Source organism: Anser brachyrhynchus (assembly GCF_964034855.1).
Source record: "Anser brachyrhynchus genome assembly, chromosome: 2".
NCBI classification, from domain to species: Eukaryota; Metazoa; Chordata; class Aves; order Anseriformes; family Anatidae; genus Anser; species Anser brachyrhynchus.
This window is the reverse complement of record NC_137695.1, coordinates 65,456,342-65,484,221: the sequence shown is the minus strand read 5'-3', so window position 1 is coordinate 65,484,221 and position 27,880 is coordinate 65,456,342. Positions and strand designations below refer to the sequence as shown.

At 40.1% G+C, this 27,880-nt stretch overlaps 1 protein-coding gene across 18 annotated transcripts in view; it reads left to right on the top strand.

Moving 5' to 3' along the window:
• Window positions 1-27,880, top strand: part of PHACTR1 (phosphatase and actin regulator 1) — a 350,894-nt gene that overhangs the window by 274,138 nt on the left and 48,876 nt on the right. For 13 of the 18 annotated variants that reach the window (XR_013945667.1, XM_080577960.1, XM_080577959.1 and 10 more), the window contains 5 exons: window positions 3,254-3,439; window positions 4,455-4,661; window positions 13,754-14,078; window positions 19,871-20,073; window positions 22,668-22,824. Coding sequence is in view for 17 of the 18 variants with exons in the window: in XM_080577960.1 (XP_080434086.1) it covers window positions 3,254-3,439; window positions 4,455-4,661; window positions 13,754-14,078; window positions 19,871-20,073; window positions 22,668-22,824 (1,078 nt within the window). In the remaining variant the exon portion in view is untranslated. Of the gene's footprint in view, window positions 1-3,253; window positions 3,440-4,454; window positions 4,662-13,753; window positions 14,079-19,870; window positions 20,074-22,555; window positions 22,825-27,880 lie in introns of those variants that run through there. The other 5 variants (XM_080577949.1, XM_080577950.1, XM_080577964.1 and 2 more) reach the window with 2 other exon arrangements.

Here is a 27,880-nt window from a genome sequence, read left to right as displayed (position 1 = left end):
TTGCAAGGCATTCAGAGTCAAAAGACACAGTGAGAACGTAGGCAGAGCTCCAAAGAAAAGAAACAACAAAAGGATCAGTCTGTACCAGCTATCATGATGCACTTTGGGCTGCAAGTAATTTTCAAAAAATACCCAGAAATGGAAATGGCAGATGAGTTCATGAGTACAAACTGTGCTTAAGGTCCACATCTTTTGAATGTTTCATCTATGTATTTCTGGGCCCTCACCCTGTGCTGTTATTTTCACATGCAAGGCTGAACCAAAATATCTGGGTTAGAGCCCTGTGCATCAGAGAAATTCCTCTGAGGTTCTGCTTGTTCCATCACTTTGAGTGTACAGAGCATCCTGGTTAACACAGCAGCAGCCTTCTTGTGCTCCTTTTGCTGCAGAGTTCACATTACTGACTTTGGTCCAGTCCAGATCATGCTGACTAGCACACTGCCTGCAGTATCAAAGCTCACGCATTTAGGGAAAGTTGTTCTCCACTTAGTAACAGCAGGCTCTCAGAAAATGCAGCAAAGGAATTAGCAAGTTTGAGAACAAAAGATTACATATGTTATCACTGTGCAAAATTAAACTCATAGCTAGTTCCTGAAGACTAATTAATTCATCCATATATATGTCATAACTGCGTTACTAAGATTATTTCCATTTGTATGTCAGCTAACCGAAATAGCTTTTAGTACTTTAAAAATAGCAATTAATTTGCCGTTTATGTCTGGTTGTCAAGCATGCCTCTGATCCAGGATTAACTCACACTAAGAGATTCTTCACTCTACAGATAATGATTTTCATCACCTTCTTTGATCTGTTTACTGTGTTTTAACAGTTCCTGATGTAGTTCTTCTTTAAGCAAGATCAGATTTAGTGTATATATTTCAGTCATGATTCTGTGTCATGTCTGATGATTTCAGTCAAATCCGAGGATGAATTTTAGAGCCTAAATGAAGATTAGAGATTTTCAGAGGGAAGATTAATATAGGTTATGTTGTCAGTAAGGACAGCTGTCACGCTTGCTGTTATGACAAAAAGTAAAAGTCAAAATTTTCTCTCACTTTGCTTTTTTGCAATAGTAAACCTTCAACAGATGATTTGAATGCTATCTTCTTAAGCCATGCTGAATATACCTTGATAAATGCAAAGTGCATTTAAGATAGTAAGATTTCAAGGTGCTCAGCATGTTACAATTGGCATCTCCATTGAAAATGTGTAGATATCCCTAAAAAAAAAATAAATTGCTGGTTTTATCATACATACTCATTGTCTGGTCACAGTAATGGTCAAATTTAGTCCTGTACCAAATTAGTGAATATTGCTGGACACAGTCACTGTCTTTCATTCAAGAAGCAGTTATTCTGCATGAGCAGTAATTATGATCTTTCATGAAACCGTGTCTCTGACACAACAGCAGCCTCTATCCCAAACACATATAAAGGAATGTGTTTACAAAAGGGAGGCAGAGCAAGTATGGGATACATGTCATTTCCACCCAAACAGTTAAGTCAAAAAACATTCAGCTTAAATACTGGCTGAACTGTTGGTTGATCCTTGCTGTCTAGGGAAATAAAATGGTTTGTATTGAATGACTGCAGCAGTTAGAAAGAGGCTATGCTGTGAACAATTGGCTGAAACCTTCAGTTTTGGTTAATGTTGCCACCTTTTGCCAGCTCAGTTAATTGCTCTGAAAGCTGCAGGTCAGGTTTCAGTCTACTGTGATGTGGCAATGTATCGTAATAGCTCTCTAGTTCTTAATAAATAAATAAATAAATAAATGAAATTAAGGAAGTCAAGACCTTGGTATTTCTAACAATACCAAACTAAGGAAGAGACCATCTTCACATGTTGTACAGAAGCTTTACAAGACAGAAAAAAAAAATTAATTATCATCTATTGTACTTTCAGACATGCCAATTGCTGTGTCCTGACACCTAATTGCAACTTTGTTTTTCTGTCTTTTCTGTATTGTTTTCCAAAGTGTTTTGCACATCTTAGCCCTGTGAGGGGAAAGTGTGTGCTCACTTGAGTGCTATACATTTATGCATGGTACATTGAGCAGTAATGTGGCTAATCACAGTTGCCCAAAAATCAAGAACCAGATCCTGAAATCCTGAGTTTGACTTAAAAAATAATTCGAAAGCATTGGAAAACTAGGCTCTCTTTATTTGCCTGCTGTTTTTTTGTTTGTTTGTTTGTTTGTTTTTTGTTTGTTTGCCCTACAGGTCACATTCTGGATTTATTTTCAGGCTTCCACTCATAACCATAAGAGCTGAACACTTTATAAAGTTGTAATTGAGATACCTGTGCAGTCATTGCCTCCAGGTACCAGAGTGCTGTGCATAACAAGTTCTGAGATAAAAATCATGCAGGTTGAACCGTGAAGAACGATCTGATCCCTCCCTTCTGTTCTATATCATTTCTAATGTGAAGTGGTGTTCGATAGAAAAGAAACGAGCAATTGCTGTTACAGAAATTTTTGCCCATATGGAGAAGTTATTAATAATAACTTTAAAAACAGACCTTCTAAATGGAATCCGCTATATCCCAATATCAAGACCTTTCACCAGGCAACTATAAAAATTGTTCTCTCCCTTACTTATAGTCTTGATCATGCTGGGAGACTATAATAGTTTTATTGGTATATAAAATAGTGACATACTTCTGTGATTCCGCTTGTGTCCCTTACAGTATTAAAAATGCTGTAAGGTAGAGGATAATGCTCATTATTATTATTATTAAAATATTATAAATTATGTATTGTATTCTTATTTTTTTAAAAGCTTGATAGCTTCAGTTCCAGTCCATTCTCTTTTCTGACTTTACAGTTTTAACAGAGACAGGGAAAATAAATTCTGTGGCCCTATCAGATGGAGGATGACCATGCAGCTTAGGCCATGGATCACAGTGACAAGCCTAGGGATAAGCAAAGGATCAACACAGTTATTCGGAAGATCTTTCCCAAGTCTTAATAACCCTGTAAGACAGACAAATGAAATGCTGTCAGACTTCGATGAAACTGTTGTGGACAGAACATCGTTCAGACATCTCCAAAAATTGCTCAGCATAAGTTGTATTTTTGAGATAAAAACCTTATTGTTTTGATCATTATCCTGTGTCTCCTATGTACGTACGATGACTTAGTTCAGGTTCTTCATTCTCAAGCAAGCTATTGGAGAAAGCAGATTTCGTTTCAAATTCTTTCTGTATCTCATTTGTGTCTTCTGTTGTCATTGTGCTTTCCTCCGAATATGAACAGATGGGGAACTTTCCATACCAAATGACGAAGGAGCTTTGGAGAATGGGCAGCCTCTGGGCTCTGGACCAGTGCTGAGCTCCAGCCAAGTATCGCTTCCAGCCCTAGCAGAACTGGAGTCAGGTTCTGCACCTGGGGAACCCTGCTCATACGAGGTGCTCCCAACCACAGAGATCATGGATGGGACAGGTAACATCTTGTTTTCAGTATGACATAGCTACTTTAAGCAGTTTGAAACGGGTTTTGACCTCTTACCTTGGTGGGTAGCCCTGAGAAACCATTGTTGAAGACCAAGTTCTTCTGGTGGAGAAGGAGCATACAGATTATCACTGGTGCTCCATGAGAAATTTTGACTGTCTCAGCATAACAGTACTTCTGCTATGTACTCTACTTCTACACAAGTAACCTCTTGCATGTCAGGCAAAGTCTTTGCACTTTTGTGAACATTTAAGAGTAGATTTCTAACTGTCATGCTACTTCTCAGCTGTGCCAATGCGCTCTAGAGGGCTGATAACATTTTTAAACCCTGGGGTATGTCATTTCCTTTACCTGCTGCATGGTGTTGGGTGACATTCACATCACACATCTTCCAGTAGTTAACACAGCCAGCTGCACCATCCTAGGTGAGGCTCTCTACGCTTCTTCCCCAGCCCATAAAGAGAGACAGCAATACTGTACATCTAGGTTAACTCCTCTTCCTGCATCACTTAACGTTGAAGTTGTGGATGAAGGTCAAGTGAGGAAAAGTGACTAGTAAAAGCATTCTTCCGTGATCATGCACAGTTGTGCGGCCTGTTTGGAATGGAATAGCCCCCAAGAGGTGCTTTTACAGTTATAGGATAAATTTGAAGACTGCCTGCTAACATATCTGGTCCTGAGCAAGCTGTGGTGGCAGACCATCTGAGTTGTGACATTTTAAGCTCTTGATATGTGCTCAAGATGTGGGAATATGTCCCAGCTCGGCATAAGGGAGCTGACTTCTGTCAGAGGTAATGGGAAATTCAGTTGTTGTCTAGATGTGTGTTACTCTTTCTCTCTTTTTCTCTTTCTCTATTTCTTTCTGTGTTAATATGATGTTTGAGTGAAATCTATTAGTCAGTCCTAATCCGCATTCCTGCACTGCTTTTCTTGTCTTACGATGTCTGTATCCACTGCTGCTTTGCTCATAACGTTGTTGCGTCTATGATGTGGTTGTGTCCTCCAGTGTCTGAAGAGAGCCCCACATCCAATGAATCCGGCGTCCTCCTGTCCCAAGATCCTACAGCCATGCCAGTCCTGCTACTTCCCCCCAAAAAATCTGCTGCTTTCCCTGGAGACCATGAGGACACCCCAGTGAAACAGTTGTCCCTCCTCAAACAGCCCCCTGCCCTGCCTCCTAAACCTATTGCCAGGATTGGCAGCCACTTAACTGGTAAGTAGGTGTTCCTAGACCCTCAGCACCACCGCGCCCCTTATAGGAAAAACTTGCCCTTGTAGCAAAGTCCTCAATGTCCTTCCATAAACCTGTTTGCACATGTTGTTGTGTGTACTAGCAATGTGTGTGTGTTGTACCTAGGGCAGGGATCGCAAAGCATTTTCAGACTATACCATCATCGAGGTTGCTTCAGGACTCTTCCCTTCTCCTCCCTGTTTACCTAGTGCTACCATGACATTTCCTGACAAACCCTCCTCACTCTTGTTTATCAAGATGTACCATCACCACAAAAATGGCAGGATGTATTTTGATGGGAAAGGAAATAACAGTAAAATACAAGGATATCTTTAAATACTTTTGATGAGAAAAGGCGCAGGGCAGGGGGTAGGGCAGGTAGAAGGGAGAGGGAGAATTTTTCTTTTGTCTTGTTGCTTCTACCCTCAACTGACATCTGGGAAGGTCACCCCAGACACATTCCCTGTATCTTTCCATATGTTTCTCTTTTGTCAAGCCCCTTGATCCTTACACAGGCCGTTCTATCACCTGCCTTCTTACCATTTTGCTTCCCTGCTCACACAACCTGCCCACCTGCTCCCCCTTCCACCCCAGCTCTAACTGTTCGCCTCCTACTGATGAGTCCTGCTGATGACGGGCAGCTCCAGTTCCCACTGACTAGGATTTTGGTATTGTACAGATTATGCTGCTGTTTCTCTCTCTCTGCATGCCAGCTAGAAACAAGTCAGATTCCTTTTTTGTGTCCCAGATGTTTTACAAGTGTCCAGGCTCTCTGGGATTCAAAGCTTTAGACACCTGTGGAAGGAGGATTGGTGGATCTTACCTGACCAGTCTCCTCTCTCCAGTCTGTCATTTAGGCCACTGAAGTGGAGGATTATTGCACTTATACAGACCAAAAAGGGCTCCCTAAGTCCTTACCTACATCCTTTGAACAGTCTGCTCATAATTGCAGCTGCTTCCCAGGAGGCAGCACCTTGAAATCCCACGCTCAAGACGAGGTATGGTGCATCTCTGTACTGAGGCAGCTCCTGGTCTCTCACTGGGTTGCTCTTCTGGTGTTAATGCTGCTCCAACCTTTTCAGGACTAATGTGAGAAATGCTCAGTCCACATTAATACATTCTAGGTACTTTTTTTTTTCCTGTCTGTTAATGCTTGTTTAATTTAGGTTAAGAAGTATATCAGGAAAGAGCTCATTAGGGAAGAACGTGTTCTGGTTTTCTTTCATATCCCTATGTAGTCTCTTCATGTTTCTGTTTGGGTTGCTACACGTTTTCTTCTACATAGTTTTGTTCATTATATGTGGAATCTCTTTACTTTCTTGCCTACCAAAATCTGCACGTAAGGACTATTTTTTTGCCTTATACTACAAAACAAATCGGCAGTTCTGCAACCTGGAAAGCCATGCAGCAGAATTGCTGGCTTCAGGTGAGGACAACACCAGCTTCCTATATCTCCCATAACACTCTGTTCCAATTACAAGAAGGTGCTCAGAAATGAGGCCAACATGAAGAAATTAAAAAGAAAATTAAAAACAATAATGAAAAAAGGAATAGTGTAGGAAAAACCTCTGGCACTAAGTATCCATCATACATAAGGCTTCCCTCTGCATGGTGTAGCAGAAGAATTACAGGATGGGTGCTTCTGATAGTTGTTGGTTTTTTTTCAGCTGGTAATTTTGTGTGAAGTAGTACCATTCTCAAGCTACCAGCATAAATTAATTGCTTGATGGTAACAACTTTTCCAATGAAAGTGAAACAAAGCTGTGTCTTCTCTTAGTTCATGATAACTTTTAGTGGTCTCTCATCCAGTTCTAAGTGATCTCTTGTATGCACATATACACAGACTCTTATACATGAATATGCAGAGCCCTCAGGGGAAAGGAACAGAGACTCAGATTTGGTCATAGGACCCTAATTTAATTGACAGCTAGCCCTGCTAGAACTGAAAGCCTGATTTATACGTATTTTATAAATAAGAGCACTGAGTTTATTCTTAAGGGTCCATTTACTTGGGTGGTCTGAGATATACATGTTGTTCAGTGCCTTGTGTTCTTCACTGGTAATTGTATTAGCCATGTATAGTCTTTGAAAATGAGCAATCAATCCTGATGAAGCACCCTCATCAGTGAGAAGCAGAATTAATGCTATTCTTTCACTAATTATTCCAGACATCCTCAGCTTGTGTGTGAGAAAACAGGTAAAATCTGAATTCTGGCATTCAAGGTGAAAACTTTTCTCATTGCATACCCATTTTTCTATTAAATATTTTGAGAGAGAGTTGAAGGACAAATTAAGACATACCAAGCATGACTAGTGAGAAGTTACAGTGGTTAATGGTCTGGTAGCTCTGTTCAAGAAGACTGCAAGAGGAAATGTGATGTTGTGACGGTACGTATCTGAGTTGGAAGATGCAGAACTGCCTCTTAACTTCAGTCTTAAGATAGTTACATATATGTATGTGTATATGTAAAGAAAAATATGCTTTATACAAATATAAATGGGAATATAGTATTATAAAATCAAATCACTATAGGCATAGTCAGCATAAAATTTAAAAAAAAAAAAGGAGAAATATATTAAACACACAACGTGAGGGAAGAAAAGCTTCCTGTGAGTCCAACCACATTCTTGCTGAGAACTTGTCCCAAAGTTCTTCAGGTCTGAAGGTATGAAAAAGGTATGAAGATATGAAGTTCTTCAGGTAAAGGTATGAAGATTGACTTAAAGGATTTGCCAAAGATTGTAATACAGGGTTTAGGAAAAGAAGAGGGAACAATCCTCACCTCTAAAAGCATTTGTGAACCATCTCAGATATCTCTGTGCCTGTGCCAAGACAAAGATTGGCCTTTCGCTTGATAAGAAATGCACATAAAAGTGCAGGCCTAAAATAAACAAGCAAGAGCACATTTAATTTTGTGGAGGATGAAAATGAAATATCAGTTTTAAAAGTGATAGGAAGAGAGAATTGCCTGTAGCAAATATAAATCAGACAGCCTTGGTATGCCTCTTCTCTAGCTCAGGTACTGTGGGGATGGAACAGCAGAGGAATGGGGACAGAGCCAAGAGCAGACGGCAGAGCAGACACTGGGAGTGATGCCGCCACCACTGCAGAAGCGTGCTTGGTACTTTGCTTCATGCCATCACCCAAGGCTCTTGGTGATGCTGCATCCACAGGGAATGTCCCTATCACAGTACTGGGTGTGGAAATACCAACACAGCCTCTCTCTCTACTTTTTCCTCCATTGGAGTGAAGCAGTATGCCTCTCTTAATCAGTGATTCCTTCATATCACAAGACAGGCAACCCTAGCAGAAAAATATGATTCTTAAATGTTTTGATACCACTGTTCCACTGCTCTGCATTTCCTGTTGGCCAGTTACCTCCTGGTGAGCCTTCCAAATATGATCATTATTATATATGATCATAACCTTCATGGGTAGAATTTCTTTCATCATTTTAATTCCCCAATATCGACATGCAGTACCCAGGCATTTAGAACAACACTTGCAACCCCCCTTAGTTGGTTAAAAATTGAGGAGGAAGTGAAATCATCGCCTGGAACAAAATGTAACTGGACTGTCAGGATTAAGTCCCCACATTACCATGAAATTTTTAATGGCCAAAAGCGACAAGAATACTGGTCATATATGATTTGATAGACAGCATACCCCAGTGGTATGAAGCTCGTTTTGGTCCTGATTCATGAAGTGGTTACTTTTAATCAGCAGAGATGATGTTTTCTGAAATTAGTTTCTGTTGAAAGAACTGAATTACCAGTTACCCATAAAGTCCCCTAAAACTTCAGAGAACAAATTATGTGCCACCAAGCAGAAGTCTCACCTGAGTGTGTCTGAGTCTAAAATTAGTCTAATTTTATGCGAGGGTGTAGTGTGACCACTAGGGATACACTACTAGGATGTATCTGGCCACTCAGCTGTTGTATTTAAGCTTTGAAAAACCTTTTCCATTCTCTTGCTTTCTTCAGTCAACATTTTAAGGAGAGGCATGGCACACTTTTATTTCTGTGCCTTCTATTTTTGTCTCTGTAGAATAAGAACTAATTCATAATTAGAGGCAAACATTTAACAGGATAGGAAACCCTGGAAATCCCCAAAGCTTCTGATAACGTGGACATGCCAAGGATGAGGTTTGAGAGTATGGTTGCTTGGTGCCCTGATGCATTGCAACAACACAGCTGATGGTTAGTTACAGTGTTATGAAAGTATTTTCTGCTACAAAATTTTCAGCAAATATTCTGTGCAGTATTTTATAATCTGACAGTCACATATCTTAGAAGGCTTCTCTGTAGATGAGCCCATGAAATTGTCCGAAAGCTTCCTGTTCTGTGACATTATCTCCTGCTGTCTGCTCTGGCAGGCTATATTTGTGAAGACAGGTTACATTCATGAGGGGGCAATGGAGAATTCTCTTTTCACTGTGGGCTTGAAGGAGAGACAGCAGAGCAAAAGCGGGTTTCCTTCCCCAGCACATCCAGGTTCTCACAGGAAACTGGGCCCTGATGGAGTTGCTCTCTCCACACTTCATCTGCCTGCTCTTACCTGGAGGGTAGTACCTAGCACATATAAAGAGCAGGAAATCTTTTCATCTTTGAAACCCTTTCTAAGGCTCTGCAGGGAATTCATACAAACCTATACAGAGCTATAATTTTCAACCTTAAGGATGAGCATGCTCAGTTTATTTATGTTCTCTGAATGCAACAAACTACAACAGTTGGTCAGGGCTTTGACCAAATGGGTCTTGAAAATGTCAAAAGACTGCACGACCTGTCTGGGCAAACCTATTGCACTGTTTGGTTCTTCTCATTTGGGCATAACACTTTATAATTCAGTCTTGAATCTCTCATTTCAATTTTTACCCATTGACTCTCATCCTCCCACCATGTACCACTGTGAAGAGTTGATAACCTCCTTCTAGGTACTGGCGTGTTGCTGTTATATCCCTCCCCAAGCTATCTTTTGTCCAGAATGAATAAACCCCAGTCCCTCAGCCAATCATAGGAACACAAAATGGTTTGGGTTGGAAGGGACCTTAAAGATCATCAAGTTCCACCCCCTCTGCCATGGGTAGGGACAGTCCCCACTAGATCAGGTTACCCAAAGCCCCATCCAGCCTGACTTTGAACGCTTCCAGGGTTGAAGCATCCACAGCTTCTCTGGGCAACCTGTGTCTGTGCCTCACCACCCTCAGTAAATAATTTCTTCCCAATATCTAATCTAAATCTACTTTCTTTTAGAATAAAGCCATTTCCCCTTGTCCTATCACTGTATTCCCTGACAGAGTCCCTCCCCAGCTTTCCTGTAGGCCCCCTTTAGGTACAGGAAGACTGCTATGAGATTTCCCCAGAGCCTTCTCTTCTGCAGGCTGACCAACCCCAACTCTCTCACTGTTTACATTGTGACAGCCTTCTGCTGAATTCTTCTTAGTTTTTTTGTCTTACCTGTACTGGGAGGCCCAAAACTTGATACAGTAATCTAGATATAGTCTAAGGAGTGCTGAATAGAAGGGGGATAATCCCTTGATCTCCTGGCAGTGCTTCATGCAATCTAGGAGTCTATTGGCCTTTCTTGGCCTGCTGGCTACTGCTTGGCATCACAAGGAGTAAAGAAACAGCATTCCTCACACTGGCAGGTTTGCAAACATAGCCAGCTCTGCCACAAGCCCAGGATTCCTAGGTGTGCCTCTTCCTCCAAGAGTAATTCCCAGGTGTGCTGGGGCAGAATCTGATTCTAATGGGCTTATCTAGCATCCCTGGTGGAGCAATATTTGCCACCATACACCCATAACATTCTAGTATCCTATATGTAATGTGTATCTGCAATGTGTTCTGACCAATTCTCCAGCTATGTTTAGTGCCTGGGAAGACACTGAACCTGGTGTACCTGGTGTATAGCCCCAGTATAACACAAACACTCCAGGAGTGCCGCCCAGGGCAGATCGTTTGCACAGGGACTAAAAGCACATTTATCTCCCTAAAACCCAAAAGGAAATGCAGCAACTGTATGTATTAGCAAAATGATCTATAAGGAAGAGGTAAGGGCTGACCTGCTTGTCATAGGTCTGATATGCAGCAAATATTGTGGCTTATACAAATATATTTTAAGTAATTTAATGTCATCAGCAGTTGGAAATCTAACATCTCTTTCATCAATTCTGGCACAGTTATTACTTAACTATGCACAGTTCTCAGTGGTCACAACCCTGCTGGGAACCAACATCTTGCAAAGATTGTTCATTATTCTCTTGAGCATGAAGAGCCTAAGCCAGAAGAGATTAATCAGACTTGCACACCTGGCTTCACACAGTTTGCTTCTCTTCTGTCACGTTAGTGCTTTGTGTAATGATTTAGGACTCTAGCAATGTTCCACTGAGAAGACGCTTACAACAGATTCCTTGGTCATATTTCCCCTGTCCAGTTTCTTATTCATCTACAAAGGTCCACGTCTGATAGATATTCCACGCTGGAGACAATAAGCATTTCCACCTCTGGTTCATACATCACAAATATATTGAAATTAAAAAAAAAAAAAAAAAGGAAAAGGAAAAGAAAGAACTGTAAGATGCAGTCTCTCTTAGGCACAGGGGACAAGTTGTCCTCTCCTTTACTTAAGATGATAGTAGTATAATTTCCAACAGCATGCCTGGAACCCATGGATTTGGGCAAAGTCCCATTTCTTCAGAACGCTTGTTGATCTGACCACTCAATTTAACTTGCAGTACAATGCCTGTTATCTCCATTACTGTTGATGGCGAGGATATACTGATATGTTTCTGAGTGAATGGATCAAACTTTCCTCCTATTGCAGTCATTCTCCTTTTTAGCTATTTTTTTTAACAGACATGTAGAATTCTCCTGAAGATAAAGAACAGACCAGTAGATTTAATGCTTCTGGTTCATTTTCAAAACTGTATTTAGACATTAGGGCCATATTCAGACAGTTTCCAGAACTTGTGTGAAACACAGTCAGTCTGAATTAAGCCTTACATTAAAAATAATGGACAAGATTTTTGACAGGAGTAAAACATGTTAATATGGAAGATTTCTTTAAATGTAAGTGGAAATTAAGGGTCTATACCTTGAGTAGAAAACAGAGTATGCTTTTATCCAGAATACAAAGAGCAAGTATACACAGCTAACTTGTATGTAAGAAAAACACGGTAACTTGGAGACATGCCTGTGCTTTAATAGAAAATCTTGGAAGTCTTTTTTTTTTTCTCCTGTACAGAAGGCAGTCTGTTTTAGAGGATAGGGCAGTGAGTGCCCTATAGATTGGCAATCCTCTGAGTTAGATTTCAGCCTTGGCGAAGCCATTGGAAGAATTTTTGCCTTCAAGAGAGCCAACATACTAGCCAGATATGATATTGCATGGAAAATGGAAAAACTTGGGTTCTCCTCTTTGTAACTCTCACATTCTACAATGAGGGAAGACCACTTTCTCTCCATGCCTCTCTCATCTTTGCACACCCTTTGCCTCTCCCATCTCTTGAAGAAAGGGAAGATTCACTGTCTATGTGGTTTTTCTATTGTAGCACAACACCAGTATCAAATGTATACTGTGGATGGAACAAAGCTCTGACTGAAAAAGCTAGCACAAAAAAAAGTCTGATACTTATCCTGAGCTTGGCCCCATGCACAGTCTTTTTCCACCTTACTGTCCGTAATCATTTTCAAGAAGTGCTAGTGCTTTTAATTCGTAGTATCATGCACCTCATGCACTCTGGCTAGTAGATATGGATCCTAGTACAAGCAATACCCAGAATAGGCCAGAAGGGAAGAAGAGATAAAGGGGGCAAGGAGAAGGATAGTTAATGTTAAAACTAACCTTCTGGAAAAGGACTTTACAAGTCGGATATTGCTCAGAAGAGTGATGACATTTGAAACTAGAGAACATCTTACTGCCAAGCTTTCTCAGGTCATAAGAAGATTCTGACCCTTCAATTCCTTTACCATGTTACAGCAAGTGTGAACTGAAGCAAAAAGAGGCCAAAGAGTGTGCAGATCATTGCAGAGCCAAAAGTCTGGGGTGGGATTACAGGCTAGAAAGGGATTGGCCTTCCTCCTAAACACATTCACAGTGGCAGCTCACAGTATATATATATATATCTTCTCATTCTCTTTGCTCTTGGCATGCACTGTGACCATTGCCTACACCCATCTTGGGATCTCTAAGCCCTCCCATTACCTCTTCTTCCTTCTGAAAACATTTCACAGTGCATCTCCAAAAGTCTGCATCCTGCAGTTGAGTCCTGGCAGAGAAGTTTTTGTACAGACCTCTCATTGATTTCCCATGGAAGTCAGGGGAGTCTTTGCCTGGTAGGTCAACTGTGTGATTCAAGGAACATGCCTAGAGATAAAAAGGTTAAGATTCAGTTCACGAGTCCCTAGAAAAGTGCCTGCCAAGTCTTCTGTAAAAGAATACATTAATCTTAACTCTCTTCTACCCTTTTTACCATTTTCTCCTCATGTACCCTTCATTTTTCCAGACCACTCTTCTTTAGTATTCAAACTCTATTTAATTTCTTTCTTGCCCTGTAATGTAATTTTTAACACAAGATGTTTTGCGCATTATAAAGCTGTAAGGAATGTGACTTGTAGTAATTGCACTGCAGCAGATGAGAATGGTCAGGAATGCCTGAGCTTTTGCTTCGGCAGTGATGGTGGTGAGTCATCCTATAACTTCAGACACCAAATTGGTCCCCCTGTTTACATGCCTGTTGAGCAGGAGAGGTGCTTACCTCAAAGGGCTGTTTTGGAGGATTAGGGCATTAAAGCATTGAAGTGTGCCACAAGCCTTGTTAAGCATTACTTAATGTGTTAAGGGATGTGCACAGCCTTGGGATGTTTTTTTGAGACTCAGAAGTGCTGCAAAACAACAGTTCTTTTTCTGAACACTGTGCTGAGTGCAAGCTATGCAGCATCATCTGTCACATCAGGGAAGGGGTGCACACTTCTGTGTTGACTTTCAACCTCAGTACCTGCTCACCCAGTCAGGTACTCTGACCTCCATCTCACTGCCATGAAAATTAACACCAGGGCCTCTCTTTCTTCTGTTCTAGATCCTGGCGCTCCTGTGAAACTGCCTTGTATGCCAGTTAAACTGTCACCTCCTCTACCTCCAAAGAAAGTCATGATTTGCATGCCTTTAGGGGGGCCAGACCTCTCTCTCTCATCCTATTCCACACAGAAGAGCTCCCAGCAGCCTTTGAGTCATCACAGTGTCCTGCCATCCCAGTTAGCAGCTCACCAGCACCAGCTCCAGTACAGCAGCCACAGCCAGCACCTGCCTTCTGGGTCCAGCACATTGCCCATTCACCCTTCAGGGTGCCGGATGATAGAGGAACTGAACAAAACACTAGCCATGACCATGCAAAGGCTAGAAAGGTAATGGATCAACTTTTAAAATTGCATATTTATGTGCACTGTTTCCTCCTAGCCTCAGTGTCAGTATCACCACCTATGTTTACAGTACTTGAATCAGGCCTCTTCTCTGGGGATCTAACACCTTCAGGGCAGTCATTGCTGGAGAAACAGTCAGAGAAAGAGGTTTTCCAGGTTTGTTTGACAAGTCTGTGGCAGAAGGGTGAAAAAGACCAAATTTCCTGAACCCTGTTGTTCTGTTCATAGAACTAGATAATACTGCAAGTGGAAAAGAGGTTAATATGACATGTCTGGTTTGCAATATGTACTGCATTGTATAACTGCAGAGCTCCCGTTACATGGAGGATTGCTAAAAAAAGAAAAGGAAGTGTAAGATTCAGACAAAGAGCAATAAAAACAAGTGTGCCACTCAATCAGGGCATCTGATTAGTATTATGAATTAAGTCAAAGAAACCTATGAGGGCTTCCTACAAGTCATTTATAGGGGTTTTAGTATACTATTTAATTTATTTCAATTAATTTAAATTAAATTATATGTCTGATCTTAAAATAAGTATTTAACCCATTCCACAGCAGCTCCTTTGTTACCCATTTGCATCTGGAGGAAGGTTGTACATTTAATCAGAAGTGCTTTACCCACCTTGGGGCTGTTTTTTATTACTGTCACTTGTGAGCATCTCTGGATGCTGCTTCAAAGAGTCTGAATAAGTGAAGCATGTTGTATAAATGCAAGCTGTCCTCATAGATTGTGAGATCAGCAAGCTTTGGAAAGTTTATTTCAACCTCTAGACAAAAATTGAGCAAGTCCCAGAATAGAGAAGGTAGTCCAAAAATGATATTCAGCTTAGTACCAAGGGCAGTTTTTGTTCTAAGAGCATCAGATCATCCTTATGTGAGACAGGAAGCTAAAATGTTTGGTGTAGCAGACAAAATGCCTAATGACTTGACCCAGTACCTCTTTGCAATAATGTTACCTTCATTGTATTGCACAGTTAAAAAGAGGTCTATTAGGGATGGCAGATTCTCTTTGCTGCCACTAAAAATAGTCAGTGGAACAGAGGCTGTCCCCCACTGCCAGTTTATTTCAGTACCAGGATAGCAAGATCTCTGTGGCTATATGAAAGGAGCTAAGGTTTCTGCAGCCTGGGGGAATTCTCTGCTGGGGGAAAACTGTTAGGACTACCAGGGAAGTTTTTATTCCAATCAGTGAAGGGCTGTAGCAGTAGGATTGAAAAGAGCATTCACAATCCCCACTGTGTTTCCTGTGCCCAGTGACTACCCATTTACCTCTCCTATTGTCAGCAGGGCTGGTCATATACATCTGCATCACCCCAAAGCTTGGTGCACTGAGCGCAAAGGATAGCTGGTGCCTCCGAAAGGCTCTTTTGTCATGTCATACCCAGCACAGGTCAGATGTTAACCTTACAGTCTGGCTCACACTGCGTGCAAAAGGCACTTTGTTGTCCTGAGCCCAGTGAGATCTCTCAGAGTATGACGTCACTATGTCATCTGTTGCCCCGTGGTAATGAGTGCTCCAATTTCTAGGTGTCCATCAAGTTTACCTCTACAAGCATGTTTAACTGATTTAAAGGTGATGTTGTTTCAACTATTAATTTGAAGCTGAAGCTGTGCTGCTTGTTGAAAACTGAATAAGCAACGATTAATTTCCTGATATGATACAATTACATCACATTGCAGAATAGAGTGAGAAAAGGTTGTGACACTGATATTTCACATTTAAAATGAAAATGAATCCTAGTTCATGATATGGCAGACAGTTGATTTTTTGTAGTCTTTTTTTAGTTGATTTCAATCATGAAATAAAATATTGAGTACTTCAGTTATTCTTCTTGTCAAAGCAAATCAATAAAGTTTGTATTCACAAGAGATAACAGGTAATGACTGTTTCCTCTTCTACAGCAACTATTATTTTCGTAGTATTTACAGGTAAAAGGGTTTGTGGAGCTGACACTTGCTTTTAAATTCTTAATCAGAAGATTAAGCTTGTACAAGAGTCTTGTACACTATCAAGCCTTGATTCAGCTATCAAGGCATCAGTTTGTTTAATGTATATACTAAAGAGCTCTTAAGTGGACATATCTCACTCTGGGCTGGAACTGAACCTGTGACAGAGTGGTGAAAAATCATGGTATCCAAAAGACAGTTTATGAGACCATTTCCTCTGGGACATACAGTTCAGCTTCAGACAGTAGATTTATGAAATAAAATCCATTAAACATTCCTGCCAGTGTCTTGTAAATCTTATAAAATGTATTTGAGTTGGAAAACATTTATCTTCCATAAAACTTGTCAAGAGAATTACTTCTTGTTTAAACTTTAGTATTGCCTAAGGATAGAAACATTTAATATTTATAGCACTGCCTTCTTTCTGTCTGTCTCTCACATGTCTGTGTAGTATAAATGTATATACAGTTGTTTGAAGTTATTTCTGATTTTTGTTTTAACTAATAAGTACAGAACAGTGTCCTGTGGGTCTGAAAACATGCTGATAAAAATGTACCTCTGTATTCCAAAATCAAAGAGACTGGGATGACAGATGAGAAGCACGTGTTTTTTTCCCACTAGATTTTACAGGAGGCATTTTACTTTTTTCTGTTTAGATTTTGTCTGTCACATGAGTCACTTATACACTTAAATTCTGATTTTTCATTAAAATCTTTTCTTACTAGAAACATTGCAAGCTGTAGTGGTGTAACTTTTTTTGCCATTCTCATCACATAAAGATGATACAACAGTAAGTGCAAGTGCTTGTACTAGTCAGCTATGAATTATTCAAATCTATGTGTTAAGATACACTTACCTTCTTAAGGCAAGTACTTGCTTAGCTGTGGCTTTGTTCTCTAATTTTGTTACAAAACATGATGATTTAAAATAGACTGTTTGAAATAACAGTGTGTTTTTTGTTGAATAATGCTAAAAAGAAATTGTGGCGTAAACCCCCTGACCATGTGGGGGTTGTTTTTGCTAATGACCCAGAGGAATTTATACAGAATGGAAATACCTAGTGACCTCGGTTCGTACTGCAATACTGCATGTATTTCACAAGTGCTTTGCTTAGACATCTGACTTAGTCAAAATGATGTGGAGAAGGCTGATTTCAATCAAGAAAAACACAAAACATCAGGAAAAATGAGGGGTCTAAAATAGAAAGTAGTATTAGCAAGAAAGCGGATGATTCAGAAAAATTACAGTGGGATAAGAAACCTTCTATTTCTAGAGAAGTAGGTCAAATAAAGATCTAGTGTGGTAATTTGTAAATCTTGTTGCTGTCTGATACCTGCTTGGTATCCTAAATTGTTGAACCACTTTGATATCTGCTGCCCGATGTGCACACTCAAATAGATGAATCTGTAACCTACATACATTCTTCACATAACAGTGAAGCACCAAATGTTCCTGGGTGATGAACTATTTTTTGCTCTTTCCATTTGCATTTCCAGAAGGGTCTTAGTGAACTTGTACTTACTCTCTGTGTATATGGTGTTTTAAAATTAGATGAATAATCCAGCAGTTATGTTCACCATTGAAACTTTTTTTTTTTTAACAGTGTTAAAAGAATTTCACTGTATTTTAGTTTCTCTTGGGAATTTAATTCTAGGCTTTTGAATTTTCTACCTTTCTTCTTAAAGGAGTTTTAAAAATAGGTTATGTAGAAAAAATATTTTTAAAATTAAGTTAATCAAATTAAAATTTTTGAAGTATATCTCTGCTTTATAAGTTAAAGTTTTTAAGGACTGTAGTGCATTTATGTGCTATTGGGAGAATTCAACTGATGCATTCTAAAACTACTGCTGAGATAAAAAAAGTTTTAAGTCAAGTTCACTGAAGTCTAGCACAAATTCACAAGCCAGTTTTTCATGAGCCTTCCATACTTTGTGTTACAAAACATAGACTATCACTAAGAAAATAGAGTTCCTGTGTTCAAGGCATCCAATAAAGCTATGCATCTCATTATTGGTTAATCTCCAGTAATAAATGTTGCAGTTAACAAAATGCTTTCTTGGAAGCTGAATGTGATGATTACAACATGGTATGGTTTGCTCACAGAATATGAAACCTTTTATTCTCTTGAAACCTTTTATTCTCTTTAATCCCTAAGCTCATTGTGGCCAAGCATTATATACCCAGAAGTACATTTTAAAAAGTGTTTTTCTGGGATGTTATCTGGCAGCCATTGGCATCTGGCAGTGTACGTTAAATTTAGGATTGGAAGAAAGAGAAATGTTTCAAGTCATCTCAGTAGAGAATCATTTAAAGAGAAAAATGCAGTATTTTTTCAAGATGTGGAATGTCTCTGGTATTCTGAGTAGGCTAAAATATTTAAGGGAAGTGAGGCTACTCAGCTCTTGGTAACATCACACCCAAATTTGCCCTAAGTGCAGCTTGGCCAGTACATCTGGTTTCGTATCTGTATTCCAGTGGAAAGTAAAACGAGAGTTTTACACAAAGAGAGCGTCCAACAGGCAAATGTTCCCCACCTTTTGTATAGCTGTTGTCTCAGCTGGGACTTAGGAGGGAGGGCAGTTTCTGCTGACTGAATAAGCTTCAGCAGCCATCATTTTTGCCTACCAGACTCTCATTTTAATTTCATTTTGGAAAAGCAACATGAGCTATCAGAATCACAGAACATCCTGAGTTGGAAGGGACCCACAAAGATCACTGAGTCCAACTTCTAGCTTCACACAGTACTACCTAAAAATCAAACCATATGTCTGAGAGCATTGTCCAAAGGCTTTTTGAACTCCGACAGGCTTGGTGCCATGACCACCTCCCTGGGGAGCCTGTTTCCAGTGTCCAATCACTGTCTCAGTGAATAAACTTTTCCTAACATCCATCCTGAACCTCCACTGATGCAGCTTCAAGCTATTCCCTCCTCATGTTCCCATTTTACTACTTCTATTGATATGTTCCTTGGTTAAGGACTTTGAAATCAGCACATAGGCAGAGCTAAATGGAAGCAGTACTAATGGCAGGTCTGAACATAGTAAGCTGCAGGACATGATCAGATCACACTTTATGTGACAAAAGAAATGTGACTTTAGATACCATTTCAGATTGATCTACAGCACCTAGCTGGAGTGAGCAGCAGGAACAGGAGAAGGGATGTTGTCACTGCAGCCCCCACATGTAACTGTGTCATTAGCAAACAGACCTCCCAGGATTTAGGTCCCTCTCTTGTTATTCTCACTACCTCCCAAAATCTGTTTTCTCTGAGCTCCATTTCACATGCTTGGTCCCCTCTGCTTCAGATAGTCACGCCCTTGTCTTCCCTTCAAGCCAATCAACAACTTGCAACTGTGCAAGTCTTAGCTTTCTTCTGCCTGCCTACAATCCTCCTCTAAAATCCATACCTTTCTTTCCTCCCACTCTCCTACTCCACCTTTTGCATTCAGGTGAGGTATTTTCTCCTTACTGCCTGCATTCCAGTGGAGAGGTCGTACAGACACCAGATTGCTTGTTGCCCTGAGTAACTGGTGCAATTCCCTCTAAGCCTTGAGACTGTATGGTCTGCAGCCTTTTGGTTCTTAGTCCTGAGTTGCTAGTATTTCTGCCTGTATGCTGTCCTACATCTCCCTAACAAGTGTTGTCCCTTAAATCTAATGTGCATTCAGTTTTAAACCCAGTAGATGTCTTGCTGGTTACAAAGATCTTTCTATCCTCATTTCTTCTAAAAAAGGCAGGAAAGACCATTACTGAAAATAGTGACAGAAGCAACACAGACTTGCACTGTACAGTTTCCTTTAGTTTATTTATTTGTTTTTCTTTCCCAACAGCTCTGGTTTACATACAGGTGATAGTGTTACAAAAACGGGACCTGGAGGCCTTCCAGACATGAGACAAGTGCCAACTGTTGTGATTGAATGCGATGACAATAAAGAAAATGTGCCTCATGAAACCAACTATGAAGATTCTTCCTGCCTCTACACAAGACAGGAAGAAGAGGAAGAGGAAGATGAGGATAACTCATTATTTACAAGTTAGACCCATTCCATTTTTTCTTTCTCATTTATTTATGTTTTCCTCTGAATTCTCAGTAACACAAAGGAAAAACAAGTGAATTTTCTTTCTTGACCATGGCTTTTGGATCTCTCAAGGCTTGACTACGGGGGGGGACGCTTGGCAAATTAATCCAAAATAATGAGAAACATGAATTTAAAGTGAATTCGCTAATCCACATGAATCCGTGTGTGGATAGCTCTCATACAGAATTAAATGACCTTTTTGTCTTATCTTAATTCTCTTCCAAATTGACTTTCAGATTCACTTTCCCAAGTACCTGTGGTGTAGAGAAACCCTGCCTTTGACTTTAAGTCAAGATCAGCTCAATAGGGTTACTTAAGGAGGATGAAATAATTACCACAGAGAATCAGACTTTTGATGCATAGAAAATATTAAATCATGTCAAAATCAGAATTTGGCACATACTTAGAAAGGGGTCATGATCAGAGAATTAAAAAAAAAAAAAGCCTAAATGTAGTCTTTTATTTTCTCTCTCCCCTTTTTTGCTTTTTAAAGCTAGATTTTCAGAAGCACTCAGCTCTAGCTTGTATTGCCACTGAGAGCAGGGAGATTTTACCTGTGATTTCAGTGGGATTGAAATTAAACCAGCACTCAGCAACTCTGAAACTACAACCTAAAATGAAGTGATCAGACTTCTGTACATAGCTTATTACTCAAACCTTCCTTAAATGTTATCCCAGTTTATATTGACCAAGATTTACTAGAGTAAAGAATAGAGGAAATAGCCTTGCCATTTCCATGCAGGAAAAAGTGAATAAAAAGTGGGGGAGGTTCATATTTTTCTGTTGAGTAGCTTACCTACTAGAAAGATGCCATGTGTTTAAAAAGCCTGTATTGTGCAATTTAGATTATGATGTTAGAGAGAATTGTGCAGATGAACTCAAATGAGATCAATATACAGATGTGCTAATCAGTACAGGAATGCAGCATAGTTCTGCTTTCCACTTTGCTGCATTTTATTTTCCAAACACCCTGAGAGTATAGATGGGAATAAGTTGGTTTGGATGGGAGTAAGTTGGTTTGTGTTTTGGTCCCAGGGTATTTTTTCTGTTCTGATTTCATTCTATATTTTTTAACCCATAATCATAGAATCATAGAATCATTAAGGTTGGAAAAGACCTCCATGATCATCTAGTCCAACCATCCCCCTACCACCAATATTACCCAGAACACCATGTCCCTAAGTACCATATCCAACCCTTCCTTCTGAACTCCTGACTTGATCTTACGGAACTAAAGATATGGATTTGATTTGCTAAACGGTATTCTTACATGAGTGTAACTCCTTTTACTTTTCAGGAGTCATTTCTCATTTGCGTCATTGTTACTCAAACTAGGAATCAGATTTGTATACCCCATGCTATCTCAAGAAGTACTATGGGCAGTTTGAACCCAGTTCTGTACTGGCTTACACTTTGTTGATGTGCTTGTATCAGCACAAAATGTATGTAAAATTGCTGTATTGTGTGTGATTTTATTCCAGCTTGATATGGTCCACAGTAGTGGCAAAATGGGCTCAAATATGAAGAGAAGAGGTTAATTGATAGATGTATCACAACTACAGTCTGGAGAGTCCTGCAGCCCCTTCCTGACGTTTTTGGGAAAACCCATCCCCTCCCCTGGTGTTTGATCATAGGACTCTTTCATTAAGACAGGATACCTTACTTCATGCGTGACAATGGCTTGTCATCCCATAGGTTGAGCCGAACTTTCAGGCCATTGAATTTCTTTTCTTCTGAAAACTGGGAGCAGTACAATCACACCTTTTCAAAAATACACACAAAGAAGTTTCTAAAACAGGCATATTTCATCATCTCAAAATCTTCCCTTACCCCACAAGTGAAATTAGTGTTCTGCTCTTGAACTAAGAAGCAAAGCAGAACTGCATTATCTTGCATTCTCCTGCCAAAGCCTATCACAGGCTTGTGGTCTGCTTGTGCCTCTTGACCCTGTTCAGTCTGCTTTGGATGCAAGCCAAGGAAAGCAAGATTGAGCCATGAAAGGCCACTGGTTTTCACACTGTCTTTGCCACTGTCACTTCCTGAGAAGCAGTGCCAACTAACATACATAAAGGTCTATGCTGCTTATAATAGATTTTTGATTCTTTTTAATGCTAACTTGGATATCTTGGAGTTACACAGCAAGAGAGAAATAACTCTCTTTCCATGCCATAGCCCTGCTGCCCTCACAGATTCTGAGGTTGTATTATTAATTCTATTAAGAATTTAGAAACACCATACTAGAGAAAGCTACAGATGCTACTAGCAATTACCAAAAAAAAACCAAACCAAAACAAAAAAAACCTTTATTCACTCTGCTCCCTCTGTGGAACAATATTTTGATTCCTTTTTCCTGTACACCTACAAAATTCATCCTTTCTGTACTATGATGGAAATAATCTGAACACCAGAAGTTAATTGATGCTCCTTTTCCCACAGTCCATACCAGTGAGAACCTAGTATTCTCCCTCGCCTGGCACTTCTTTGCCTGCTGCATGCTGTAATGAAATGATGACACCTCCTTTGGCAGAGCCTCTCCTCTTTCCCACAGGCTCTCTGGCAATGAAAGTCTGCAGGAAGGACTCTTTAGCAATCAAACTCAGCAACAGGCCTTCCAAGCGAGAGCTGGAGGAAAAGAACATCCTCCCCATGCAGACGGATGAGGAAAGACTCGAACTTAGGCAGCAGATTGGGACAAAGTTAACAAGGTAGGAGATAAATGTTTTTCTAGCTCTTGCTTTTCAAAATATGTGGTGGGACACAGCTTTTATCCTTAGTCTGCAAACATTTGAGATCTGTTTGGTCACAATGTTCAAGAGGAAAAGCCAAGGAGGAAAAAAAGGCTCTAGGCATTATATCTACTTTCCTGTAACTTCCCATACAGGGTCCCATTTCATTTTCCTGGCATATCTTACAGGATCTTTGGTTAAGTAAGTACTAGCACAAACTGTGGGTTTAGATGTTTTCAGTGCACTGTTGGGATAAGTTCAGCTTTGATAATATTTAGGACTGTAGCTGTAGGTGCCATTTGATAGGCTATTGGTTTGAACAGAGAACAGAGGCATAACTTTCTCTCTTGACTGAGTCTCTGCTGAGTAGCAGAGTCTTTTTCTGATCCAGAATACTTATGTCCTTCAGTACATGTTTTTGTTGGGTCAGGCTTGAACAGGTTCACTTTCATAGTCTCTTTCATCTTCATAACAGCATTTATTCACCAGCTGTTCTGTTTTTCTGTATTGCATGGCGCATAGAGGGGTGGCCATTAATGGAAGATTTCTGTCAAGAAATAGTAAAGCAAGGTCAGGTAGGAATGTCTAAGGACCTCCTGTGCTCCAGCCATAATTTCTGCTGTCAGTTTAATGCTGTTGTTATATTGTCAGCTCAGTGGTGTGAAGAGGTAGTGATTACTATTAGTTGCTCTCTGGTGTGACTCTGAGAAAATCACGAGGAGACCAGTCAGTTTTTTTGTTGGCTTTTTTTTTGGGAGAGGCTCCTTTTCTTGCAGGGAAGTGAGGACACTGCTGCCATGTTGTGGAGACAGGAAGAATAAAAGCTTCTGCTCCTCAGTCATGATTTTACCTACTTTTTTATGACCTGTCCCATCTATCTCCTCTTTGGAATAAACTATCCACATTTTTCCAGTCCATCTTTGAAAGTTTTTCTTTGTGCTGAGTCATGCTTAGCCTTCTCCAAAACCTGTCTAATTCTTCAGTACTCTTTTAAAGGGCCTCAGCAGTGATGACCAAAGTATACAAGTGGTGCTGCACTGTTGCAGAGTGCCACAACTGTTCAGTCCAGTTTTTGTTCAGCCTAATAACTCATTAATCTACAGCTGCACATAGAGCTCAGGGTCCCAAAGAGCAGTACATGATAGCAAGGTCTCAGTCCTAGCCTTATATGATTAATTTTGAACCCTTTGAGGTATGTGAGGGGTTGAAATTTTTGTCTGTTAGTGTATCTTGATCTGCACTGCTTGACCTTGCAATGTCATTAAACAACATTTCCACTGTGCTGCCTATTTGCCTAAATTAGTAGGGTTTTTTAGAAGTTTTACATCTCTGATTAAGGTATAGTGTCATTTGCGAACTTCAGCTCTGCAAAGCTCACTGTACCCCAGGTGATTTTTATTGAGTATTTTATCTCTCACCACTCCAAAACATGCTTTTTCCCCACTAAAGAATGTTTCTTCAGCATGTGTCTTTTTAACAAGGGAAGCTAATTTTGGCAATACTCAGAATCCCTCTTATATAAGCCCCATATTGTCACAACATCATTGTTTCTTCAAATGCATTTGTTCGTGTTTTCTCTGCTCATTCACAGTCTGAGGTACAATGCTTGATCTTTTCTTGTCCTATAGGTAGGACTTAGGGGTAATCACAAATGTTTCAAATAATTAAAACTGTGTATGTTCAAACTTAAAAAATGGCTGAGCCACTGTTGTTTCATTCACATATGTTACAAGTGTAATGTCACTGAAATTGGTAGAATTTCACAAGCCTTATCTAGAATAATAGTTTCCAGTCTGACCTTTTAATTACAAGTATTTACAGTTTAGTATTTCACCATTTTGAATAACCAATAAGTACAAGAAGAAAACCATTTTCATCAGCTCTAATATGCAAAAAGCCACAGGTATTTCAGCACCAAAAGGAGGGTGCATGTCTTACCAGTGCTTTGTATCTAAATGTGATGTATCCATGTATACAGGCTGCCAAATATTAGATTGGAATAGAGGGAATATTTTAATTTGGACAATATTTCTTTACTGTCCAGACTTCGTTACTGAATCCATCTTTTGCCGGTGTTACACAATGATGCAAACGACAAGCAAAATTAAAGTAGTGAAGCATTTATATTCTTTAGAGAAGATGTGAGATGCAGACTATAATTGCAGTTGGCAATTTTGGATTTCAGAGAGATTTGTACTGTTCTACCAACGGCCTTCTATGGATTAAAATAGCCAGCCAATGAAATCACATAATCTACTTATAGAAGTTAAAAAAAAAAAAAAAAGGCAGAATAAAAACTTCAGCAAATAGTTATTGTTGTCTGCAATTGATCAAATAATTTTCAGCAAGCGGCTGATTGGGATACTTCCGTATTTATGCATAATCCTCACAATATTTCGTTTGGAAGAGCTCATTAGCTGCAACATTTGGCAGATCAGAATTTAGTACTATAAAGAGAATGTCATTTTTAAAGAAACTTATAGTCAGGCATATTGAGAGATTGACCATTGACATACTATGTGAGACCAAAATCATCCCAGGTGTATTTCCTCCAGCGCTATTAGCATTACACCAGGAATCAATTTGGCTCAAAACTGTTTGTTCATATCCTATTTAAAAGTAGTGTGGAACCTCTGAACCTCCAGGTTATCACAGAAAATTGTTATGACTTTATAATTGCATTTGCCAACTGGTAGAAAGACTCCAGAGCTGACTTAACCACACAGCTGTTTCTCATGCTGGGAGAATAGTGTTCTGACTTACACCAGAGCAGTGGTAGGGATGAGGCTGCAGAGACTGTATCTTATGGCAGAATCTGGCCCACCACACACCTGAGTGTTAGCTCAGCCATGAGACAGACTAGGACCTTTGTGGCCTACCAGAGTAACACTTCACACAAATGTTGTGCTTTACTGGTGTGTAACCTGTATCAAGGCTCAGCGAATGCAGACCCAAGTGAAAATGGATGTTATTGCTCAAGACCACAAAATATGCCCTGCTTATGGTGGTGCCCAGACTGTTGCATGGCAGTCTTTACACAGCAGTTGCAGCAACTGATTAGAAGACTATTTCCTCCAAACAAGCCAGAATGGACTACTTCAAAGTGTGATACCTGCTCTGAAGCCAGAAGCAAAAATAGTGAATTACTATGCAGAACTTAAGCTTATAACCACATGTGACTTGGGGATAGTAAGTGGATGCTAGAGGCCATGTTCTTAGCTGCTAAAAACCATTATAACTCCATTAACTTCCATTCTGAAATGCAGACTTGTCTGCACTAAATAAATCTTTAAGTGGGTATGGTTTTCTTCTCTGCCTAGTGAGCTCCCAAACTCCTTGGTTTTGTCCCTTTGGTGCTTGCATAACTTCACAGCTGCATAAGTGCATGTAAGTGGCCATAAGCTAGAAAGAGAAAACAGAACCCCGAATGTTAAGAAGCAGAGGGCAAAGACCAATTTCTGCCTTCCACTGGTCATTCTAGCTGTCTAACCTGAATTAGACTGGTTCCCCAATCATTCAGCTTAGAGCAGGAAAGAGGGACTGGATTTTGCTTTCGGTGGCTATCAGGGAGAGTACTGGCATGCACTGGCATGGTACTGCAGTACCCTGGAACTGAGATGGATGCTTTAGTGCCAGTCCCTGCACTTCTGTTTCCCCAAGGAATCATAATGGTGATCATAAGAGACCACACAGTCAATGTATTATTTAGTAAACACAAAAGCCCTTTAGAGAAAATCTATCTATATATTTCTTTATAGCTATGCACTACATGAGACTTTTCTGAGGACTTTGCACTACCTTGAAGTGGTAAGACCTCATTTCTTTGCACCTCTTTCACAACGCCTCTCCCATACCTTGAGACAACATGTGTCTTTAGACTGTGGCTGATCTGCTATAAAAGAGACTTTCTAAAGCACTCTTTTTTTCTTTTTTTTTTTTTTGAGTCTCTTAAACCCCAACAGTAGCAAAGGGGCTCATTAGCAGTTAGATACAGAAGTACTGAAGCTGAGATTTGTCCACTGTGACTCTGTCCACTGGTTTTCAAGAATGCATGGCATTGTCCTTATCTGCTTTCACTGAATTGCTTCCTTCTGGCTTTTCAAACCTCCTGGAATAGGATCATCTAATTGTACAAAAAATCTGATAATCCAGAATTATACGCATCACTTTGCCTAACAGTTAGAATCAACGTTAAGGGAACTGGTTGCTTCTTGATAGTCACAGTATCTTAGCAGTGTAATGTCTGTATCATCAGCACACTCCTGCCCACCTCAGGGCAGAGGACAGGCTGGCTGCAAGTCACAAGGCAGGGGAGATACATAAAGGCTGTCCATAGGCGAGCAGTGTGTGTGTCAGGGGACTGCTGCCCATCATCAGCAGATGCCACAGGCAATCCAGTAAGATTTCACAGTCTGTGTTGTGCTGCTGCCAAGAGTTGTCAGTTGTAGGAGTCATATTTAACCATGCCCAGTGTGGAAGTAAAGAGATATGAGGTAGGGAAGCAGCCATCTGCACATTAACTAACAAAAATAATTAAATTGGAAACAAATAAACAAGCAAGAGTCTTGCAAGAGTCTTGAAATTTGCAGACATTACCTTTTGCTTCTCTTATGACTTTGAGTGAGGGACATCTGAGTCCTGTAAGTGTGCGTATATGTTCCACTGTCTTTAAAGCAGTGGGTCAGTAGCAAGCTCCTCTGCCAGATATACAGTAGTGCTCTGTATTGTTTGCTGTATAGCCCTAGATTTATGCACTCTGTAATACATGATGGGGTGCTGTCCCTACAACAGTGAGCGGAAAATCTTGATCTGAAGCAATGTAAATATCATATTGTAAGTATTGCAAGACAAAGGATAGGAAGAAGGAAAATGAATCAGAGACACTATGTATGCACATGGCTGTAAATATGTACACATGAGATATGGACATACACACCTGCCAGATGTCTTACTAGCCCCATTGATGCTTTGGAAATAGTTCAGAGATGTCTGTGATTTAGAAATGTCGCATGGCAAGTCATACATCTTAGTTATG